At 35.1% G+C, this 22,281-nt stretch overlaps 4 protein-coding genes and 1 long non-coding RNA gene across 5 annotated transcripts; 4 read left to right on the top strand and 1 right to left on the bottom strand.

The window, feature by feature from the left end:
* The first annotated feature begins 1,071 nt into the window (after window positions 1-1,071).
* Window positions 1,072-3,078, top strand: LOC130466174 (uncharacterized). Its single transcript, XR_008926188.1, has 3 exons — window positions 1,072-1,682; window positions 2,000-2,063; window positions 2,798-3,078. It is a non-coding gene; the product is annotated as an uncharacterized lncRNA (long non-coding RNA).
* A 2,182-nt stretch (window positions 3,079-5,260) lies between these two features.
* On the top strand, window positions 5,261-9,138 carry LOC110795096 (ylmG homolog protein 2, chloroplastic). The gene is made up of 3 exons (XM_022000073.2): window positions 5,261-5,643; window positions 8,309-8,508; window positions 8,632-9,138. Exons 1-3 carry the CDS (start codon window positions 5,356-5,358, stop codon window positions 8,894-8,896), a joined length of 753 nt encoding a protein of 250 aa, XP_021855765.1. The 5' UTR covers window positions 5,261-5,355; the 3' UTR covers window positions 8,897-9,138.
* Window positions 9,139-9,597: 459 nt separating this feature from the next.
* On the top strand, window positions 9,598-10,787 carry LOC110795098 (uncharacterized). Its single transcript, XM_022000076.2, has one exon. It carries the CDS (start codon window positions 10,240-10,242, stop codon window positions 10,570-10,572), a length of 333 nt encoding a protein of 110 aa, XP_021855768.1. The 5' UTR covers window positions 9,598-10,239; the 3' UTR covers window positions 10,573-10,787.
* Window positions 10,788-11,156: 369 nt separating this feature from the next.
* LOC110795097 (uncharacterized) lies at window positions 11,157-14,099 on the bottom strand. Its single transcript, XM_022000074.2, has 2 exons — window positions 13,914-14,099; window positions 11,157-11,994 (listed from the first exon to the last, which is right to left on the bottom strand). Exons 1-2 carry the CDS (start codon window positions 13,990-13,992, stop codon window positions 11,387-11,389), a joined length of 687 nt encoding a protein of 228 aa, XP_021855766.1. The 5' UTR covers window positions 13,993-14,099; the 3' UTR covers window positions 11,157-11,386.
* Window positions 14,100-14,959: 860 nt separating this feature from the next.
* Window positions 14,960-20,273, top strand: LOC110795099 (uncharacterized). Its single transcript, XM_022000077.2, has 7 exons — window positions 14,960-15,204; window positions 15,316-15,361; window positions 17,031-17,101; window positions 18,308-18,402; window positions 18,676-18,743; window positions 19,707-19,817; window positions 19,961-20,273. Exons 1-7 carry the CDS (start codon window positions 15,024-15,026, stop codon window positions 20,091-20,093), a joined length of 705 nt encoding a protein of 234 aa, XP_021855769.1. The 5' UTR covers window positions 14,960-15,023; the 3' UTR covers window positions 20,094-20,273.
* The last annotated feature ends 2,008 nt before the right edge of the window (window positions 20,274-22,281 follow it).

The raw sequence follows: 22,281 nt of genomic DNA on the forward strand, positions 1-22,281 counted from the left end.
GGTGTTTTAATTTGGTATTTAGGGCTGAAATCAATCACTATTCTCATCTGCATGACACGTTAATGAACATAAAACTAACTATTTAATACTCTTATATAGGTAAAAGTTATCTATTTGTTAGTGATCAAAAAAAATTATTTTAATCAAAATTATTTCTACAAAATCATTAATAATGTATAAAATTAAGCACTTAACCCTTTAGATTGTTTATCCATCAACTTTTTCTTTTATATATAAAATTTAATAAAAAAAAGTGTGTCTCGCGTGTCACCAGCCACACCATCAACTTGATGGTGTGACGCGCACGCGCAACTCTCTCACGCGCAACTCCCTCACGCGCAACAACTACAGAGAAGGTTATTAAATGGTGTTACTTATACATGATATTCGTTGTTACTCTTCTTGTTTTGATGCAGTTTCTTCAATTTGATATTAGAGGTTCTTTGTATAGATTGGTTGTAATACCCCGAATTTTTAAAACTCGATTAATTATGCTTAATTGTTTTTATTTAGCTAAAATCGTTTTAAATCCTAATTTCGAACTTTATTTTAACTAACGAAATTTTATTTCACTTGGATTTTTAATACCGATTACTCGATTCAACTTTCATATTTAAACAATTTTTATATTTACGAGCTTAAACGATCTTTTTAAATCTTAATTATTTTCGGATTTTTCATAATTTAATAACGTTCTTATTTTATTCGAAAACGAAATTTATTTTTCGTTAACGACACTTTTATAAAAGATTATTTTGAGACTTAGTTTTAATTAAACATTTCCATTCTAATTAATTTTCTAAAAACAGAAATTGATTTTCTGAATTTTGCCTAACTTTGGGAAATGACTAAAATACCCTTAGAAGAGCCAAAATCTCATTTCACCTCTTCTCTTTTCTCTCCACGTACCAGCAAGAAGGAAACCCATCCTTCCTTCTCCCTTTTCCCTCATTTCGGTCCCAATTCATAGCAAAGACAAATTTTGCTTCCTTCTTTTCTTCAGTTACAAATTCTAACATTCCAGATTTTAATTTTAAAACATCAAAACCAAAAATAAGTGAGCAAAAGAAATTGAAAACCACCCCCCCTTGTTCTCTTCTCTGTCGAACCACCACCACCCACCATCATTCTCAGCCACCCGCACCCGCACCAAACCTGTCACCGCCTCCGTCTCCGCCCAGAACCGACCGGAAAACACCTCTCAAATCTCCCATGTTTCCCCCTGTTTTGTGCAACCACCATAACCCCCTTTCCCTACTATTCCGCCGCCCGGAACCACCCCACCACCGGCGCCTCTCCGGCGCGGTACCACGCTGCTGCGTCGACCATAACTCCGATCACATCCCCCCTTGCCTCCCTCACCTCCCTCACCTCCCGCGCCACTTTCTCCTCCTCACTCTCCCCTCCCTGCTTCCTCTCTCCGTCGTGCCCAGCCATCCAAGCCGCCGTGTCTACGGCTTCTTCTGTTGTGCCTCTGCGCCGCACCGCCGTTAACAAGCCACCACACAGCCATCGCTTTTCCCTCTCCTCTTTTTCCTCTGTTTTCGAGCCTTCCTCCCCTGCTTCTGTTCTTCGTGGCTTCGTGCCCAGTTTCACGAGAAACAAGTTCCAGTATTGGAACTTTGTTCCTTTTTACTTCTCAAGCTGCTAAGCCCAAAACTCTTAGGCCCAAATACCCTTAAGTAAGTTTTGCCATGCAATTTAAGCCCTAAATAAATTACTACTTACTTTAGCATTGTTATAATTTAAATAAATGATTTAGAAACCACTTTGATTTAAAATTTGATAAATATTTCATGTGTTGATTTATGAAAAATATTATTAATTTTTAAGTATTTTATTGATTTATGAAAATATTTCATGTATTGATTTAATGGAATTTAATAATACTTTATTTAAGTTATTTTATGAATTTATAAACTAAAAATATTTATAAAAATAATTAGTTTTAAAGTAGTTATCATTTTAATACTAATTCAATGATTAAATACTTTGAAAGAAATCAGACTCGGAGCTCAGGACGAACGAACCAAGGAAAAAGGCCTAGCAATCATGGAATTGAGGTAACGGCTATTGCTAGTACCCGCAATCCCCTTATAAAAGTATTATGAAATCATGACGTTATGATTGAATTTAAGAATTAAATGTTTCGATGTGTTTTATGGATTGTGGGATGAAATATGATTTGTTTGGATTGTTTATTATAATATGATTTGATTAAGTTTTCTCATAAAATTATGTTTATGAAATGCTTTGAAAGAAATGATATGTTTATTGATCCCAGGATCAAAATGATGTTTTATGAGCTAAATGAGTTATGTTATTTCGAATTGAAATACAAGCCCAGGCTTGGTAAAATTACATAAAACATGATAAAATGAAAGTGAAAGACCTGGTTTGTCTGGCGGTATATAAACTACCATCTTCCTATCTACCGGTCATGCATGCACCACGGACACCTGTCCACCCATGGATTACGAGCCCAGGCTCCCATGGTTTATGAGCCCAGGCTCAGGGCCTAGGCCCCATGTTACGATGAGCCCAGGCTCTTATGGGCCCAGGCCCAGTGGAGAATTCCTTCACGGTTCGTACTTGCCGACAACTAGCATGTTAATTAAAAGTTTATGAATGACGTTTTTCATTAAAAGTTTATGAATGAATTAAATATGATGTTTTATTAAATGTTTTACCCATTCTATTCCCCCTGTGTTATTAAATAAAATGAGTTGAAATGAATTTACGTTGCTAGGGTAGTCGTTACTGAGTCTTCGGCTCACCGTTTTGTTTTCCGTTTTAGGTACTGCGGGGAACGATGGACACGAGTAGTGGCGAGGAACTTCACTATTATATTATTCACCTAGTTTATGCTTAATGTTTTAATAGTTTAATTAAAGACTTTTAGTAATTTATGTACTTATATTTTGGGAATATAAAGGATTATTATATTAGATTTGAGGTTTTTATGGCTTATGTATGATGTTGCCTTGTAACTTCCAAAAGAGAATTACGGCAGGTAATGTCCCGACCAAATTAGGTTAATTCTGCTGCTAATTATGCCTTAATAAGTGATTTAGAGGTCGGGGCGTTACATTGGTGTTACTCGACTTTCTATGTTGGTGTTACTTATACATTGTATTCGTTGTTACTTTTATTGTTTATTGCAGTTTCATGTTAGAGGTTTCTTGTATATACTGATGTTACTTTTAGATTCCATTGATCAACACGTTGTGTTTATTTATAAGTGTGAACACGTCACACCATCAAGTTGATGGTGTGGCTGGTCACATATAAGACTTGAGGTAAATTTTTTAAACACCTTATGCATGCAATACATTTGTTTATTCTACAAAATAATTCGAAATAGGCATTAGGGATGCGAATAAGTTGATACGTTTGTGAAAAAGCATAGTCAAAGTTAGTACGAAACTCATTAAATTAATAAACGAAGATTATAGAAATCAAAAAGTTTGTTAACTCAATGAGTAAAACTCGAACAATTCATTAAAACTCTGTTATCTTCACCTTGTTTTCACTTATTTCAGGTATAACAAGATAAAATAAGATATAATAATATAAAATAAGGACCAATAAGTTCGGATAAGATAAGATAAGATAAGATAAGTTCAGGGTGAATAAGATAAGATAAGGTAAGGTAAATATTACATAAGGTCATTCTATAAGTTTCAATAAGATAATACTTCGTATGAGATAAGATAAGAGTCAATAAGTTCAGATAAGATAAAATAAGAGCCAATAATATAAGATTAGATAAAATAAGATATGTTCAGGACCAATAAGATATGATAAGTGAAATTCAGGTAAAGAGAACACACCCAAGTGGTAATTTTACATATTAATAACCTTCTAATTCCACAAATTGAACTTTTGTAAATACCTACCTAATATGCACATCTACTTCTTTTAAAACAACCTATTAAGTTCAATTTTCTTTGATAGCACCAAGTTACATAATTTGTCTACTTTTGTTATAGAATAGAGAATCCATAAAATTAACGATTTTTTTCATGAAATACGCCTAGGGTTTCGCAAAATTCACAAAATACCTTAATTAGATGTGAACTTAATTCAACCTCTCTTACGAAAATTGAACCCTAACCTTTTAATGAAAGGTGAAATCCTTTCCACTATCTCAAAATAGTTATTGGCCTGTATAATATATCGTAAAGTTTTATTGTACAACATGTGTATTGTACTCGTATAGAAGTATACTCGTAAGCTTCTTCTCGAAAATGTATATATCAACTGTGATTTGTGAATAGTGTAAGTAAAATGTCATTTTCATAATGAAAAAAAAATGAAAAAGTGAATTAAATGAATAAATTTGTCATTAAATGAACAAAATTTGAGCTTAGATGAATTAAATTTGAGTTTAAATTTTATCTTAAAAATCAATTGATCTATAATTATGCCAATGTGATTTGCAGTATCAGTGGAAGTGATTTTACCTTCAGATTTCACCTACGACAAAGATTGGATTCAATTCCCAGATAAGAGTTCTTTAAGGAGGTCCCCTTGTCATTTTTCCACTTTCAAAGTGTCTATTTTGCTAATCCTACAGTTCTGTCCATCATTAAGGAGGGGACTGATCAACAGGGTTTTCTAACGAAAAATAGAGAACAACACTTGAGCTTCCTTCGTCCTCAAGAGATCATTTACACTTATCCACCAGGGTTCTGTAGAATTATCATTTCTGATACGGGTGAAGATGGTGCAATGGATATGATTCTAGTATGACGGTTCTTGGCATTCTCATACCCGCAATGCATGAATGGGATGGTATTTGGAGGGGCAACAAGAGAACGTTCACATGATCCTCGATGGAGCTGCGTCAGGAACGACATTTTCTGCTTTGCATTCGGAATCTTTGGCTTGTTTATATGGGTTATGGTGAGCTGTGCAGGCAAGCTTTGATAAGGTTACAATCCTTACTGATTCCCAGTCGCTAGTAGAGATGGTGATGAAAGAAGAGTTGATTGATGTCCATTTGCTTTGGACTGTTGCAGAGATTAAAAGGGTTGGGAAAACGTTCCAATGGTGTAGTATACAGAAGGTGGATCGGTGCTGAGAGCTCATGATCTCGCGAAGGGAGCATCTACAACTTTATTAGCTTTTAATAACGTTCCTTAGTTTTTGTGGTTTTCTTTAAGCTCGTGTCAGGAAAAAAAAAAAAAAAAAAAAAAAAAAAAAAAGACCATTGGGGTCGTGCGTGTTGATTTGGAACCACCGCTTCTTCTCGGTCGTAGAAGCCTATCCGTTTAGCATCACCCACCTCAATCTCAAGTTTTGAACAAAAGAGTAGGAGGAGAAGAGTGTAGTGACCGAGAACCGAACACAATGGCTTCTGTAACTCCAACTGAGAACACCACCACCAAATGCGAGTTACCCAATCCATTAGCAATATTCACAGTTATCTCACCACCTTTCAATCCCCAACAATTCTTCTTCAAACCCACTTCAACTGTAGTTCTTGCACTTTCTCCCGTTGAAATTCTTCACAATTTCCACAAAACTATCGCTTCAAACGCTGAAAAATGTCTCCAATTTCTTCATTTTTCTGCTACCCAGAACCCCCTTTTGAACAATCTCCTCAATTTCTCTTCGCACCTCCAGAACTTTTCTCAGGTTAATTCGATGCTCTCTCTCTTTTAATCTCTTATTTTTATTGTACACTTGTTTTTCGTTTTATGATTGATTTTCCTGCTTTGTTTAGATTGTGTATAAGATTGATTTTTCTTCTTTTATTGGTTGAGTGATTGAGTGCTATATCTTGGTGGTGGGTTTATCTGAATTTGAATCATTGTGAATTTTGAGTTTTGAGGGTATTTGTTATTTGGTGATGAGTGAATTAGGTATCAAAATTCAAAGCAACCAATCATTTATACAGAATTTGCTGTTCGCTGGTTAAAAATGCTTCAAAGTAGCACAGCTCGGGCACGCCAGCACTCGTTTCTCCTTGAGAGCCTAGCAAATGTGTGCTTGGGAGATCTAATGTTGCCCGGAGGTGAACGTAAATAGTGGATTGTCCTCAATGGGTTTAGTGGGAAGATGTATTTGGATAGTGTGACTATATTCATCATGATATACTTGGTATGAGTTAGTTGGGTACACTTGAGTGGTGAGGTTATCTCAATCTATAATGGGTTTGATACTTTGATGTGTTTGAGAATATAAAGATAGATGAAAGATTGGAATTTTCATGTCTAAAGTGAAGATATTTACTTTGATGTGGGTTATCTGAATCTGTAATGGGGTAAAGATCAATTGTGAGTCTTAGAGTGTGTCGATGGAATAAAAGATTCAATGTCATTAGATTGAGCCATTGAGGGGTATTGTTTTGCACTTGGGAAGTTGGGAGTCCAAACTAGTATTGCATTTTTTGAAGAGTATGGGAATGGATTAATGTGAATATTCCTTTTGGGTTTTCAGCGTTCCCTAATGGCCATTTTTATCATTATCTGTTTACTTATGTTCTATTTTGTCACAAGTGAAAATACTGAAGGAAGAATGTATTGAATTTAGTATCATAGTATTCCTTGCTTAGAAGATGGTTTCGTTGTGATGTTGTCAACTCGGTAGTGCAGTTATAAAATAAGGAACTCGATGGATTTTTGAGGCAACAGCTTCCCCTCATCAAGGTTTCAAGTTCCCTTTTTCTGAGGCTTTATAGTTGAAGTCTTGTAGTAACCTTTGAGATATATTTCACATTCCTTAATGTTGTAGATAAATTGATTCTTAACAACTCGAGGAGTTAATGGCATTTATTTCCTTATCCCTCCTTATATAGGTGACACCCCCATTGATGTCATTCTAGTATAGTTCTTTAAGTTTTAGTGATACTTGAAGTTTCTTGATTTGGGCATGATAGCTCCAGGACATGCATTTGTTCCCTTAGCCTTTCTTTTGTGTATGGGTGACACTCCCTTGGTGTCTTTCACTCTTTCTAGAACATTTTTTTTCTTCAAAAAAGGCTTATATATAAACATAAGCTTTTACTATTATAATACTTATCCAAAGGCAAAAAAGAGCGCAACCATGCATGGAGCAATAAGCTAAACTAATTTATGAGGAAAGGAGTAGTAAGCTGGGCATATACGCAGAACTTTATAAACTTTTCATGAAGTTGAATCTGAAGCTTTTGTATTGTTTCATGTCATAGATACTGATGTATTCTAGGAGTGTATTGAACAATGCACACTTCAAATACTGTTTGTTAGCTCGTAATTGAATAGTAAGAAAGCAATCAAAACAACTTTGCAAAAGAAGTTTATGCTGAAAATTCTACAGAAAAAGGAAGTAAACCTGCTACAGGAAGCTGTGCTTTCTACCTTTCACAATGTTCATTATCAAGTATACAGTGGAGCTGGGGAAACATATCTGTCCGCTCTCTCTGGCTAACTCCTTTGTCCACAACAATGGAGTTATGGGTCTGCACTTGCTAGGGGTAAGGCTATGTGCATGGTACTTCTAGACTGATAGCACCCTCCAACAAGAAAATACACTTGCACAAATAAATATTGTTGTCATTGTTATTGTCTTAGATCTTCTCATACACTGAAGTACTACTATATCCATGGTAGGAGAATCTCCATAAAGGGCGGAGTAAAAAGAACTAAAAGAATTTGACAGAAGAAATGAAGGAGAATATGCAAATATTGGAGATGACATTAGATATGCCCAATAACTTCTCACTCGGAGTTCAGCAAGTCTTTACTGAATTTCCTTGGCCTTCAGGAGTTGTCTAAGAACAGTTTATACAGAAAGAACCAATGATTGGCCAATCATGACGGCTTCCCATCTGTATAAGCCCTTTCACCTGCTGTTTTCCTGTTCTGAACTTCTTGCTCTGCTAGCTGGACTATGATGTGTAATTTCGCACTAAAAGCTGCACACTGAGTATTGAAATTCCTCCTGTACCGATGATTTTCCTGAATACTGTAGCAACATGCTCTGTGCTTCAGCATCACAGGTCATATTTTTATTTAAATAGTACGACATTCATTTCTCACTGAGCTATTGTTATATGGGGGAAAACAACCTTGTTGCTGCCGCTTTTCATTTACTTATGTTGGCCTTGAAGAAGCTAAGAGAGGTACAGGGATTGGATACCTAGCATATATAATACCTCGTATAGGGTAGAGGCATTTGGTAGAATTTTGGGATCTTGAAGTACTAATTTGGTAGCGTATTACTGTGTTTTTATGGGTTTGGTTTGGAGGTTTAAGACCAACCAAATATCCATCTGTAGCTTCTTGAGATTTCAAAATGACCAAAATACTTTTTGTTTCAGGCTCACTGGAGAAGCCATAGGAGTTTAAATTCTCTGTCAAGTCACAACTTTGCTGCTGTTTTACCGGGTGATTCAGTCGCAGGACTAGTGGTTGCAAATGGCATTTCAAATTTCCTGAATATCTACAATACACTGTTAGTTGTCAGGCTTGTTTTGACATGGTTTCCAAGCGCTCCACCCCAAATTGTTAGTCCCCTCAGGTATGCCTGCTATGATTTCCTGATTTAGGTGGAATTTTTCTTTTCCTTTTCCTGTTATTCAAAAATAAAAAACCTCCTAAAAATCCTTCGTGTATAAATTAATTACAAAATCTTGATTCTCAGCACCTTATGTGACCCCTACTTGAACATATTTCGTGGACTCATCCCACCACTCGGGGGAACCTTGGATTTATCACCCATATTAGCATTCCTCGTTCTGAATGCTTTTACAAGTGCATCTGCTGCACTCCCTGCTGAACTTCCACCAGCCATGGGTTCTCAAGATGGTTCACTCAAGCCAGGATTATCAGATCTTACTGCCTCACAGAAGAAGTGGCAGAAAAGACTTCAGAGTAAGAGCTCAAGTACTTCCGATCATCCCAATTAAATCCATAATTTTGTACGAATTACCACGGCCATCTACATCTACTAAGATGTTACTTAGGCAGGCAAGCATACATAGAGTTCTGCTTGATGAAAATCTCTTTTGCTGATACTTTGTAGCAATCGGTGGAATTTTATTTTAAATTCTGCTTTGTAAGACCAAAATCCGTGCTAGTTTTTTTCCTGTATATTACACGCACTAGGTATCCATATACGAAGTAATTAAAGTAAATTCTTTCAATATTATCGTCGTACTCATGTTGATTAAGATGAATGTGGTAACAAGACTAAGCCTTGTATGCACTAAACAGTTGTTTGTGGAAGTGGTAGATGGTGCAGGCAGGAATCTGATTCCATAATATGAAGCCATGAATACTGACTGCTAATTCAAACTTTGTGATAAAGCTTTTAAGATTGTGATTTTCATGATGGATTCCTCCAGTGTAAAAGCTATGCAAGTTGGTGTCATCTATTAAAGTAAAGTAATATTTCGTACACATATGCTGCGGGGTTGAGATTTTGGACGACGCCCGTAGCTTGTAGTGATGAGCGTGGCTTGGCTGTAGTCTAGTTTTGCGGCAGATTGGTGCCAAATCTTCTTGTTATAACAGAAGCAAAACAGACAATAAATAACGTAAATAAAGAACACAAAGATTTAACGTGATTCACTAACAATATATTACCTATGTCCACATGCAAAGGAGAGAAAAGCTTTATTGATTTTGAGAAGTACAAATTACATAATACAACGAGATCCCCGTATTGGGGCGTTGCAGTAAGGGGCTTGACCAATTCAATGCATATTCTAACACTTACAATGTAGTACTCCGTGTATAAGGAAGTTAATTTACAAAGAAATTTTTTTGAAAAAGAAAACAATCAAATATTCCACACTTCTCTTTTTAATTTTTTATTTTATTTTATTTTATACGTCGTATGTTTATAAGAAAAAAAATCAGGTTAACCCATTTGATAAGGCAGACTTAACTCATCCTTTCAGATGATGAGGGAGAAGGAATGACAAAAAGACGAGAGACGAAAACCATAACGACATAGTAGGACAAGAGCTTCATTTTGCCGCCAAGAAATCCGCGGCTTGATTTGCTTCCCGGTAACAATGAATGATCGAAAATGAATCCAAATTCGATAAATCCCGACTAGCATCCTCAACTATTCCACTAATCTCCCACACTTTTCTTTGGTTTCTACAAAAAGGGGATTTAGCAATAACAAAGGCAATTTCCTGATGTACTACTCCAGATGCCCACTATTTATGTAGCAAAAAATGAGCATATATTCCAAACTTGGCTTTCACAAAAAAGAAAGAAAAACCACTAGCATACTGAAATGGACTCACCAATTGCTGCAAAGAGAAGTGGCCGGTCTTCTTCATATGAGAGGCTTCTAGTGATTATCTTCGCCATAGTAGCAGTAATCTCACCTCTTTACATTGATCGAAGATCTGCAAGTGAACTGGAAGACGAAGAAGAAGAATCATCATTCAACTTGGCATTTCTCCTGCCTGTCCTTCTCTTGGTTGTGATCCTGGCCATTTCTGTTTCCTGCTACCTCGATCAAAGCAGGTTCGATCCTTACTGGATTCACAGAGTTGGGGGTTCTTCTGGTGGGATCATTCTCATTCTTACTATTCTTCTTCTAGTTTTGAAGTACAAGTCATGAAGTTACTTCCTAATTCAAGGAAGGGGATTCATTTTATTTCTTTCTCTCCTTTTTCCAAGTAGTTTATACTTCATATCTGGTCAAAAGTTATTAGTTTTTTTGTGGTTTGTATCTGTTTTCAGCACAGCATGATTCAATGAGCTTCTTCTTTTGCTTGCTGCTGGGTTTACACTGTAATAATAAAACATAATGACACAAAATTTATGATCTGTTTACTTACTGAGTTCAAGAAGGTGAAACTCTTTCATCAGTTAGCTACTTTAGTGAAGAAATTTTCAGCCAGTCGGGTTAGGAGTTCGAGCTAGGATTACTTGGTGTTCCGGATGCTTATGATTTGACATCTGAAGCTGCTAGTATAAAGAAAATCAGCCAAGCATATAGGCGATACAGCCATTAAAAGTTGTATTCTTCGCCTTTGATGTTCTTACTCAATACCATCAAAAACAGGTTGTACATATTAAACTGACTGAAATAATGGCAGGTTGCTTCTTGAAAATTAAACACACAGACAAACCTTTTTAAATGTTACTGTGTGACTCTGAATGTTTCTAAAGCCAAGAAGAAATGATATGATTTGGATGAGGTTTTCTCAAATCACAATATGTAGTTCTTTCATTCTCTTCATATAATGGACATACATATTTTCAGGTAACACTACACTTTCTGCAGCTCTTTTTTTTTTTTTTTTTGAGGGCTCGAGGAACAAAGTCTCATTAAACAAAAAAGGGGAAAAAAAAAAATCAAGAATTGAAAAATAAAAATAAAATACAAAGGAAAACCAACAAATACAAGTCATTTGATCAAGGAATTGCTATCATATACTGAAAGCGAACCCAATAACAGCCAAAACTCCTAGAACACAATTAACTAGATGGTACTGGGATTGAAACCTACCTTGAGCACTGCTACAGTCATCATTGGCACCACTGAAACATCCCGGTCTACTGACCTTAGCCTCGCCACCCTCAAGAACAAAGCTACTGTTAGATTTACCATTGCTAAAGAGCACACACCAGAAATACGGGCCCCCACCATCGGACCCACTAGCAGCGGCCCCAACTTCAGTGTGGTTTTTACTGTATAGAATGTTCAGACTTTTACCATCCTTCATTAGTACCTCTGAGAAAGCTCTATCAGGGTTGATATATTCAGACTGGCAACCCAGGAAACGGCCTGTGATTTGGGTCAGGGTTGCAGGGTCCACGTTGCAATTCGGGGCAAATGACTCTGCAAAAGCAGAATCTTCAGGCTTCTTGGCTTTAGGTCCACCCACATCGTCACAATTTCCTTCATAAGCTTTTATGTATTGCAATGCGATGCAAGCCAAACCAGGGTTGCTGTACAGGGCTGTTAAATGGTGTGCAGTTCTGTTATTGTTTATTACTTGCACTAGCTGGTCAGCTGGGTTTTTTGTCACTTTGCCTGCACAATAATTTGTGTTTTAATCAGGACACTCAGACAGATAACGAAACTGGAAGCAATGAAAGTAAGTCTGTTTCGACTACACAATATGAAGACTTCTAAGTTCTAACAATAGAAATGCTTGTGTGAAGTAAGAGATAGATCACGTTGGATATATCTATTACTAATAGAATATGCCTTGAATAAGTTAAGCCCCGTTATTGCAACGCCCCCGAACTTTACGGTATATGTTATTGTACACTAGGGTTATCTGTTTTGGGCCTATTTTCTGGGCTTTTCCGCATCTGCCTAGAGAGTACTATATAAACTCTCATAAACTAGTTGTATTTTGTTATCCTTAAGATCAATAAAACTTTCCTACTTACAGTGAAAATGGCTCACAAATTAAGGCTGGATCAGAAACAAAAGGACATCAATCACTTTGATGCATAAGATACAATAAGATTTTTCTTCTCTTTCTATCTTACAGAAAGCATTGCCACATCTTCCGGTGTACGCCTTGCCTTACCTCTATTGATTCCTATACCCTTCCTCCCTATTTTACTGGGTTAGTAACCAAATAAAGGAAAATGAAGTTTGAAAGCTGGTTTCTCTTGAAGTGAAGTATGTTTTCTTTACGTCCAGCCTAAAGGAAGCTCATATGCAATAAAAAGACGACAAAAACCTGCTCCCCAGCAGTTATAATCTGGTTCTTAAGGATTATTGCTTCAAAGAAATAGGGCTAGCTACATTCTTTTTTTCCTCCATACTTAGTTACTCTGCATCAAATACATCTCATACCACCATATTCATCATTTCAAACAACTACCCTATGAGTCTTGTACTTCAGAAAGTTTATTGTTTTTCTTGAATGACAACACACTTTTTAATTTGCCTATCTAGGATAACTAGCTTCTGATTCAAGCCCATCCCTCTCTCTCAGTCTTAATGCATATTGTTTCATCAACACAGGTATTTTATTTGCGCTAAAGCCCTCAATCATCATAATGCACAAGCTTTATCATACATTCATGTTTCGAAGTGATCATTTTGAATCTTCGCCTTCTATCCAGCATTAGCTGGCAAGGTTTTACCGAACTATTTCATAATTTCTTCATCATTAACTCACTCTTGACTCTTGTTTAGGGTCATAAGCCACACAATCCTCCAATCCTGGTCTAGCCACAATGGCAAAGGTTTGCACTTCCTAGATAAAACTTTTAAAAACTCCAAACATGATAAGTTGATAACATTTAACCCCCTTAAAAAGCAACTTAGGGGCTGCTAAAATTAAGAATTTCTTAACTCCCCCTTAAAACTAAAGGATGTAACAAAACTACCTAATTTCTTTCCAACATATAATATCATGGAAGGATAAATTTGTAACAATGTAACCTTTATCAATACAAATTTCTCTTATTTTTCTACTCACTATTATTGAAATCTGAAATGTGATTACAAAACAAGTTAGAGAAAAAGGAAACATAACAAGATTTTTTTTTTGTGTGTGTGTGTGTGTGTGCTTCAACTGGTTTTACCCATATTTTCTATTTATGGAAAGGGATCACAACAGCAATTTAACAACCCCATTTCATCAAAATTATGGGAAAAAACAGGGGGAAACGGAAATTTGATGCACCAATTATTAACTGTAGGTCACAGGTTCGAATCCCACTTCCCCCATTTGTAATTTGTAATGGGCTTGTGGGCGTTGTGGCTCATTCCGGCTAAAAAGATGATTTATCCTAGCAAATGTACAATGGCATCTATACCCATTTGGCAAGACTGCAACAGACTCACAAATTTAACAAACAAACAAAAAATCTCAGATTTAACTTAGCAAAGCAAAGATCAGAAAGATGAGCTAGGGGTTTTCTTTTTCCTTCCAGATTTTAAAGATTAGAAATTTGTGTTGGAATGAAGATTAAGAGAGGACTTACTTTGAGTTTCAACAGCAGAAGATGAGAATAAGAGAAGAAGTGAGGTAAGAGTAAACCATATGATTTCCTGCTTCACCATTGTTTGTTTGTGGGTTGGTTTTCCAGAAGCAGGAAAAGAGGGGATGCGTCGGTGAAGCTTTTGGTATTTCCGACAGAGTGTGAGGTGAGCGTGTGACTGTGTGGGTTGTACGGAGTAATCTAGTTAAAGACATGTTCTTTAAAGCTGAATTAAAATTAACTGAACTTAATTGAATTGAACAGAACTTGAATGTTCCTGAATTGAACAAAGCTGAATTGAACTTTAACTTTCAGATAAGTCCTGAAATTGCAGTTAATTAAAAAAAAACAGGGCATAAATCTACTCCTCTTTTACTTAGACTAGTTTGACTTTAATGCTATTTATATAATTTACTTTTATTATATTTAATGAATAAACTTAATGAAAAATAGAGTGACGTGAGTCTTGTTAGATTTGTCTCAATACACATTATCAACTTATTTTCATCTTATCGTGCAATTGTAATACTTCATTTTTTAGGAGTTCATTAGAAGTTTCTATAACTTTACTATAATATGAGCTATTTTATGTGTTTACCGCGTAGTAACTCAATATAGAGTAGTACGATAGAAGTTTTTTAACTTTACTAGTTACTACGCCTAAACACGGTTGTCCCACGTGTCCACTATCACGCAGGGAATCATTCCACCCCTACAATGAGTAGCTTTTTTTTTACCAAATTTAAACACAATATCGATTTATACTTTGTAAATTAAAAGGTTGTGCAATGAATAAAGAAAGAAATCGAACTTATAAATAATTTTTGTATTTAAAATATAAAATAAAACAAAATAAAATAAAGGAAAGAAAAACAATTACTCCGTAAAAACTAGGCACGTCAATTTTTTTTTATTTTTTTCTTGTTTGAAATATTAGATTACCCAGAAAGAAATCGAAAAAATAAAACAAACTAGAGTTGTGACCAAAAATATAAGGCCTAGATTTCATCAACCTAAATAAAGGGGTAAAACGTCATTTCCTTCAATGGATAAAATCAAAAGGCTCTTGATCAGAAACCAGCTATTTCCCGACGTATAAACAACCAATCTGCAATGGCGGCAATTTTCACCACGGCGCACGTTAGCATCTTTGCGCCTTCTCTGAACTCAACTCCACTGAAACACCACAAACGTGCGCCAAGATGCGCATTACCCTCCCAAAAATGGACGGAGAGCAGGCGACTAGTCTCAATTTCGCTCGTCCTCCTCCACTCTCTCTCCTCCCTTCCTCCTTGTATGTCACTTTCTCTCTTCTAATTTTTATTTTTTATTTTAGGGATTATTTATTTATTGTTTTCATTGCATATATTGAAATTGAAATCATTTTTCAATTTACCGATTGTAGATGCAAATGCCGCCACCAGCAATCTATTTGATAGATATGTGAAAAGGTGTGCTTTTTGTTGCTTTGTTTTAACATTACTGTGTTTGATTTTACCTTCACCGTGTTGTATTTTTGTATTACTCCGTCTAACCGGAATAATAGCCGTGTTGATAGTGTAATTTGAATTAGTAATGGTACAACTGTGTTACTTGCCTATACTTGGTGTTTGAGTGAAAATTGTATATTGTGATTTTGTAACTTTTGTTCATATAAAAATTAGAATTCGTTCAACCTAGATAAATGGAAATAATAATTGTAAATTTTCGTTAAACGAAATGGCTTAGTTTCTGATTCTATAATGTAAATTTTAGTAAAACTACAATGTAGGAGCATTTTTTGGTTTGAAAAATTAGTGGTATTGTACAATGTTGGTTGGAGGAATGTAGAAATTATATTGTGATACCTTTAAGATTTGAGCTGCTCATATTGTTTTGGAATGATGAAGTATTGAAGTGTTATTAGGTGCATTGTAACGTGCCTGATATTTTGCATTTTTCGGGGCGGGAAATGGGAGGGTTTCTAAACCTCAAGTGGCTTGTGTCCATATGGACACAAGTGATCCAAATACAACCATCTTGAGTACCAACACATAATATGTGTTGGTACCAAAATGCAAAATTGCTTAGAAGTACCACCAATATAAGTCATATTGTGTTATTGGTATTCACATAATTTGTATTAGTACTAATATATTCTGTATTGGTACTCCATATTCTGTATTGGTACTCACTTGTGTCCATGTGGACACAAGTCACTTGTGACAAAGACTTCCTCCGGGAAATGGGATATTTATTTTTGGACATTCTGGTGTTTGGAAGCGAGTCAATCTAACCTTTAGTTTTGGTGGTCATTGGTTATTTTGTTTGTGTTTACGGACTTTGAATTTGTTATTTGTTTTGATGGAAAGAGCGTGGAATGGGTAGGAAAAAGCTTAACCTCTTTTACATGTCTTTTACTTTGGCGATCCGTTTTGGTATGAGGCTTTAGCTTGGGGTGTTGGATAATTGATTTTGTGTGTGATTTGACATGAATTACGCCACAACGCATCTCCATTTACAAACATGTGTTTTTCTTCATTAGTTTTCATTATTATTCGTATCTTTAAAAAATTCATTACAAGCCCCTCAATTAGTATTATAAACCCAAACCGGCCAGGGTTCAAGAATATTTAATGATTGAGGATCTACATATCTAATCTGAAGTCTTGCAGTCTACTCCATTTTCCTTCCCCTCCACATTTGCTTTTCTTATCATATCATATAAGTTTGTCAATTATGGAGCTGATATAAAAGGTTTAAGTTAGCATTTATCTTTTTGTCCTTCAAAGGGTTATCATTAGGTGCAAGATAAACATTGATCACCACCCCCGATATTATTCTGATTTGTGTCTTAGATTATTACAAAAAAAAGGTACAATCTACAAATGAAATGCTTAGATTTGATTGTAAGATATTTGAGATCAATGAAACTGTTCCGTTACGCCGTGGATATGGCTTAACTACCTGATTATGTGCAATTGCTCCTGTTTATCATGCCAAAAGTTGATGTTTTCGAAGTCCACTATGAGCTTTAATATAATTATGTTGATGCTTTTTGCGATCATATCATTTGTTAATGCTGTGAATATGTACACTGTGATTGATTCATATCACCACTTGATAGTGTATGTCAATCAGGAAAAAGCTTGAGCCTCTGGAGACCTATGTGCCTGCTGTTATATTGACTCAGTTGCAAATTAAAGACATAGGTAGCTTCTCTTTCTTTACAGCTTATTACTCCACTTCTTTTATTTGCTTTTGATATTTAATATGTTGTTCAAGTGTTTGATATTTTAAATTTTTTTGCTTACATTCAAAACTGCATATTTTGTTCTAAGCATCCAGCGTCTATAGAATATAGAGTTATAGACTATAGCTGGGGAACACTAATACTTCTAATGCTGGGCTTGACTGGTAAATTAGGACTAAAACAGTTGATGTAATCAGAAATAATAGATTTGACTAGTCACTGTCTTCGTTAACTGACCAAGCTCATGAGTCGTGCACCGACTGCACCTCAGCTGATGCTAGAATTCTATGGCCCTGTTGGGCAAAACTAGCGGTAGCAGGTAGCGTTTAGCGGTTGAGTTGCGGGTAACTGTTGGAATAGCGGGAAGTTGTTGGAATAGCGGGTGTCGGTCAATAGGTGCGGGTAACGTCGTAACGGTTAGCTGTCAAAGTAGCGGGTAACTAATACCGTGTTTGGTAAAAGTAGCGATTGAGATTGTAAAATACAATAAAACTACATATATTGTTTAAAACTTCATTATAATTTTATCAAACGGTACCCGCTGCCTTCAAACGCTACTATTTTTAACGTTTGACAACCGCTACCTCTACCTCACCAAACACTTGCAAATTTTAAAAGTAGCGTTTTGAATAGGTCAAAACGCTATCCACTACCTCAAACACTACCTCCGAACACGCCTTATGTAGCCAACGGCCCAACGCCAACCCACCTTGCTGCATGATTGCATTAAGGTTTGGTTGGTAACTGGAGCTCGAATTTGGTCTTTGTTCTATTATATCTGGTATGTTTTTTTTCAATTTGGTCTTTGTTCTTATGGGAAGGCAATGCCTGATGCTCCTAATTAGTTTTTGGGATTTGCTTAATGTAAGTTGTCAGCAACATTACCGTTAAACGGATTGCTTAGTCATCCGAGCCCACTATTTTTAAGGAACTGGTATAGTTGATTAGGCTAGGAAGAGAACCTCTTTGTCTGACTTTATATATGGTTTCTATGTGGCAACATGTGATTTGGGTGTCTGATTTTCTCCTGAAGATTTGAAGTTGGAATCGCTTTTGTAGGGAACTACTTAAACAAAAGTTTCCATACTTTTTCAGATACATTGTAATTACCCTGATTTTGAGCTTTGTGTGAGACTCACTTACTTGCCTCTCTTTCTGAATGCAGAGGATAGCCTAGAAGTTGACCAGCCTCAATATGACATCTACAGATCAGTTTTACGGTCCGGCCCTGCTGCTTCATTTCGTTCGAATATACGAGCTGTAAGTTAGAATCTACTCGGTTATCTTCACTTTTTCTTCTTATGAGGACACTAGATAGATTTTAGAGTCCAAAATTATGCATTTTCCTTCAAACTTCTTTCTACTTGTTAATTTTGTCATTGTTTTATGCATAAAAGTATAAAACCTCCGCCTTTGTAGTTAAAAGCAGACTGAGGATGGGGGCGGGAAGTTTCGTTTTTAAGCTATGTATAGCCTAAAAACCCAAACCCCGACTTAGAAGCCCTAGAATTTGAAGTCATCTCTGAAATGTAGGTTGCAGAATATGCATCTGATGGTGGACAGGGCAAGGCTGCCTTTGATGATGTTGAACGGTGTCTCAGGTACTGATTATTGCCTTTATAATTTTTAATTTCTAAGATTACTAGACTGTATAAAGCTGACATTTACAACCCTTATGTCAATTATAATTATCAATCAGCTCTAAGTAGGATTCAGAAGAGATTACCTATTATATTGGGTGTATATCCTGAAAAAAATGGAAACAAGCACTGGAACCACTAAGAGCCATCAATGAGTTTCTATATGAAAACGATTGCCCGAGTTTCCATATTTTCAGTTATACCGTATACCTGCAAGGTGGTTGGTGAATACAACTTTACGATTAGGTGTCTAATCCTCACAAAAGCATATTGGATCATATGTTTATTACTTACTCTCTCTGTTCCTAAATAAGTGTCATATTTCTATTTATAGCGTTCCCTAGCAAGTGTCTACTTTTCATATTTGGACATACACTTTTACCACTTTTCCATAAATCATGATTGTTTTTTCTTACCCATTTTAACTTTTCCCCCTTTATCATCCCCACATCACTTTTATTTGTACTTTATCAATAAACAATTATCTACTTCATCCTTTCCCCCCCAAAAAAAAACACTTTCAATCATTTTTTTTCTTACACGCTTCTCATTTTTCTTAATGCCCGCGCATTCTTCCAAATAGGACACTTATTTAGGAACGGAAGGAGTATATGTTATCTATAAGTTGTAGCTAAAAGGAGGAGGAAGCTGAAGATTGCATGCTCTAGTTTCTTCCCGGTTATACATGTCGCTTTTTACTCTGAGCATAGTTATGCTCTATTACAAATTCTAAGGAGTTAGATATATGGGGTGGAATAACACTAGCATTTAAGTACATACTTCAGTCTGCATGTATAAATTATTTCTTAGTATTAGATGATATGGTCCAGGCATGCTGTTTAGATGGTTTTTTTTTTTTACTTTAATGACACTTCTAACAAAAATCTTGGATATTTTTGTACTCCTCGTGGTCATCTTCCGAAGAGCTGTGGATGAACTTGATTCGCTGCTCCTACGCGCTTCAAGAAATAACAAAGGCGCATCTGTCAAGCTGATGAAAGAAAAAATTACCACTGCTGTGAATGCATTGAACAGGTAATTTTCTCCTGTAATTATTCACTTGGGCTAAAATAATTCCCATCTGGTTTTTCTTGATTTTAGACAAAAAGAAGAGGGATTAGTTATAACTTATAAATGTATCTCAGACTACATATTTTTTTTAATAATCTTCTTTGCAGCCTCCTCAAAACCGTGCCCACTGATGTGCTAGATAAAGCAAATGCGATTGCAGATTCTTATCGAAACCCAGAAAGCAACGACGTGCCTCAAGAGTTGGATCAAGACTTGAAGGAATTGCAATCAATCTTGTGAAAAAAAAACTTTTGAAACCCCAAATCAAAATGAATGGAGAAATTTCCCTTTTTCTTTTTTGGCAATTCCAGTTAATCGGGTATACTAAAGTACTGATTGAAGCAAGATGTTTAGAACTTGTTTAGGGCAGACAATACTCACGTGAATTATTAATGGTAATCCTATATTCTGTTCTCTACACTTAAATTCCCACTTTGACTTTTTGTGTTGGAAAGCGACGTTTGCCTGTTAATTTGTTGAATGCTGACGCTTCTTTCCGTCACAAGATTTATTGATAAAATTGACATGTTCTGATTATTATAGTACAAAGCCACGAAGTGGTGGTGAGAAATACTATTGTCATTTCTCATGGGATTCTCGTTTCTTTCTTGACTCTTTGGTTTAAATGTACCTTCATTTTTGTCTATCTCGATCCAGTATGTCTGTATGTGCCTGCGTACGTAGCAAATAATAATGCGCCAAATATTAAACTAGAAATAAACCCGTGTAATGCATGGATCAATAAAGTAAAATTACAACGGGAATGCATGATTTGTTACTTTTTATGGGGTAAAGTAATTAGATAGCATGTCGTAGAATATTTCAAAAAACGGGATTTTAATCCGACAATGAGAATTTTTGTGTATGTGTGTGAGGTAATGTAGCTGCATTATATAGAGGGTTGACTCCTAATAAAATTTGTCTCATATTATCTTTACTAAGTATTTACTTATCTGTTAGACTCCTAACCAGATTTATCTCCTATTGTATTTTTACGTACCAGTAGTTGACTTCTATTATAATTACTAAGCATTTATTTATCTATTAATCTCTCCTTTATCTATTTGGACTCCTAGAAAAAATTATATCTTATGACACCTATTAAATTTACTAAGTGTTTGTTTATCTTTTATCGAGTATTTATTTATCAATTTTTATTTTAATAAATCTGAAATGAACATTAGTTATATATATTGGATGACGTGGAAATCCTACATGGTGCTCTAAATGCTCTCCAAAAACTCCTCTTTATATACGCATATATCATGTCGGTAATTAGATATCATGTTGTAGAATATTTCACTTAAAAGACGGGATTTGGTCCGTCAATGAGATTGTTTTTTTCCCCTGGTGGTAATGTAGTTGCATTATATAGAGCATGGGAGTTGACTCCTAGTAAAATTTATCTCATATTATCTTTTACGAACTATTTATTTATATTTAACTTTTACCGTGTCTTTATTTATCTATTTTTATTTTAATAAATCTGAAATAAACATTAGTTATATATATTGGATGACGTGGAAATCTTACGTGGCGCTCTAAATGCTCTCCAGAAAACTCCCCTTTATATATATATACTATATTTTAGCCCGTGCGATGCACGAATTCTAACAAATTTTTAAGTTAAACATCATAATTTTCAGAATGAACAGGAGATAAAACTTTTTTATATAGCAATTGCTATATTTATATATTAGATTAGATTATTTTAGATTTTAGATTTTCATTTTTGATTTTCATTTTAATTATTAGAGTGTTTGATTTTGGATGAAATTGTATATGCGTAATATTAATAATTAATTAATAAAAATATCTACGTGGCGCTCTAATATTGGATTAGTGTTTGATTTTAGATTGAATTTTATTTTAGATTAGTGTGTGATTTTGGATGACTTTTATTTTAGATTAGTGTTGATTTTGGATGAATTTTATTTTAGATTTATTTTTATATTATTAGAGTGTTTGATTTTGGATGAAGTGGTATATATCAGTAATTAATTAATTAAAATATCTATGTGGCACCTAATTAATTATCTACGTGACACTTGATTTTTTTTAATTCAAAAATAAATTAGAAATGTTATTTTTCATTGGCAGAAACCAATAATAATCATATGTGGTGCTCTAATATTTTAGCAAACATGCCTCATATATATATAAGATTTTCAAAAGAAAACAATATTGGAAGTAACCAATGAAGATTTTGGATGAAATCTTTGAAGATAATATTCTTCCAAGAAAGCAAGTAGAATTATTTCTTTCCTTATCCACATGATTTTTGTCAATAAGAGGAATATGGATTATAGAATAGAAATACGTATTTATTTTGTAAACATAAATACATAATCTAACAAAATCTCACATGAATATATTTTTCCTTAAATATAGATAAAAAGTAACCAAAATAAAGTAGGTAATAATGCAA

Source organism: Spinacia oleracea, chromosome 1 (genome assembly GCF_020520425.1).
Source record: "Spinacia oleracea cultivar Varoflay chromosome 1, BTI_SOV_V1, whole genome shotgun sequence".
In the NCBI taxonomy this organism is placed as follows: Eukaryota; Viridiplantae; Streptophyta; class Magnoliopsida; order Caryophyllales; family Amaranthaceae; genus Spinacia; species Spinacia oleracea.

What these genes read in the sequence shown, in the direction of transcription:
- LOC110795096 (XM_022000073.2), top strand. Translation starts at nt 5,356, where the DNA reads ATGGCTTCTGTAACTCCAACTGAGAACACCACCACCAAATGCGAGTTA. An exon ending in ACCTCCAGAACTTTTCTCAG is followed by an intron (nt 5,644 to 8,308) that starts GTTAATTCGATG and finishes TTTTTGTTTCAG; the next exon opens with GCTCACTGGAGAAGCCATAG. An exon ending in CAAATTGTTAGTCCCCTCAG is followed by an intron (nt 8,509 to 8,631) that starts GTATGCCTGCTA and finishes CTTGATTCTCAG; the next exon opens with CACCTTATGTGACCCCTACT.
- LOC110795098 (XM_022000076.2), top strand. Translation starts at nt 10,240, where the DNA reads ATGGACTCACCAATTGCTGCAAAGAGAAGTGGCCGGTCTTCTTCATAT.
- LOC110795097 (XM_022000074.2), bottom strand. Translation starts at nt 13,992, where the DNA reads ATGGTGAAGCAGGAAATCATATGGTTTACTCTTACCTCACTTCTTCTC. An exon ending in TTCTGCTGTTGAAACTCAAA is followed by an intron (nt 11,995 to 13,913) that starts GTAAGTCCTCTC and finishes ATTATTGTGCAG; the next exon opens with GCAAAGTGACAAAAAACCCA.
- LOC110795099 (XM_022000077.2), top strand. Translation starts at nt 15,024, where the DNA reads ATGGCGGCAATTTTCACCACGGCGCACGTTAGCATCTTTGCGCCTTCT. An exon ending in TTTGATAGATATGTGAAAAG is followed by an intron (nt 15,362 to 17,030) that starts GTGTGCTTTTTG and finishes TATGTCAATCAG; the next exon opens with GAAAAAGCTTGAGCCTCTGG. An exon ending in GTTGCAAATTAAAGACATAG is followed by an intron (nt 17,102 to 18,307) that starts GTAGCTTCTCTT and finishes TTCTGAATGCAG; the next exon opens with AGGATAGCCTAGAAGTTGAC.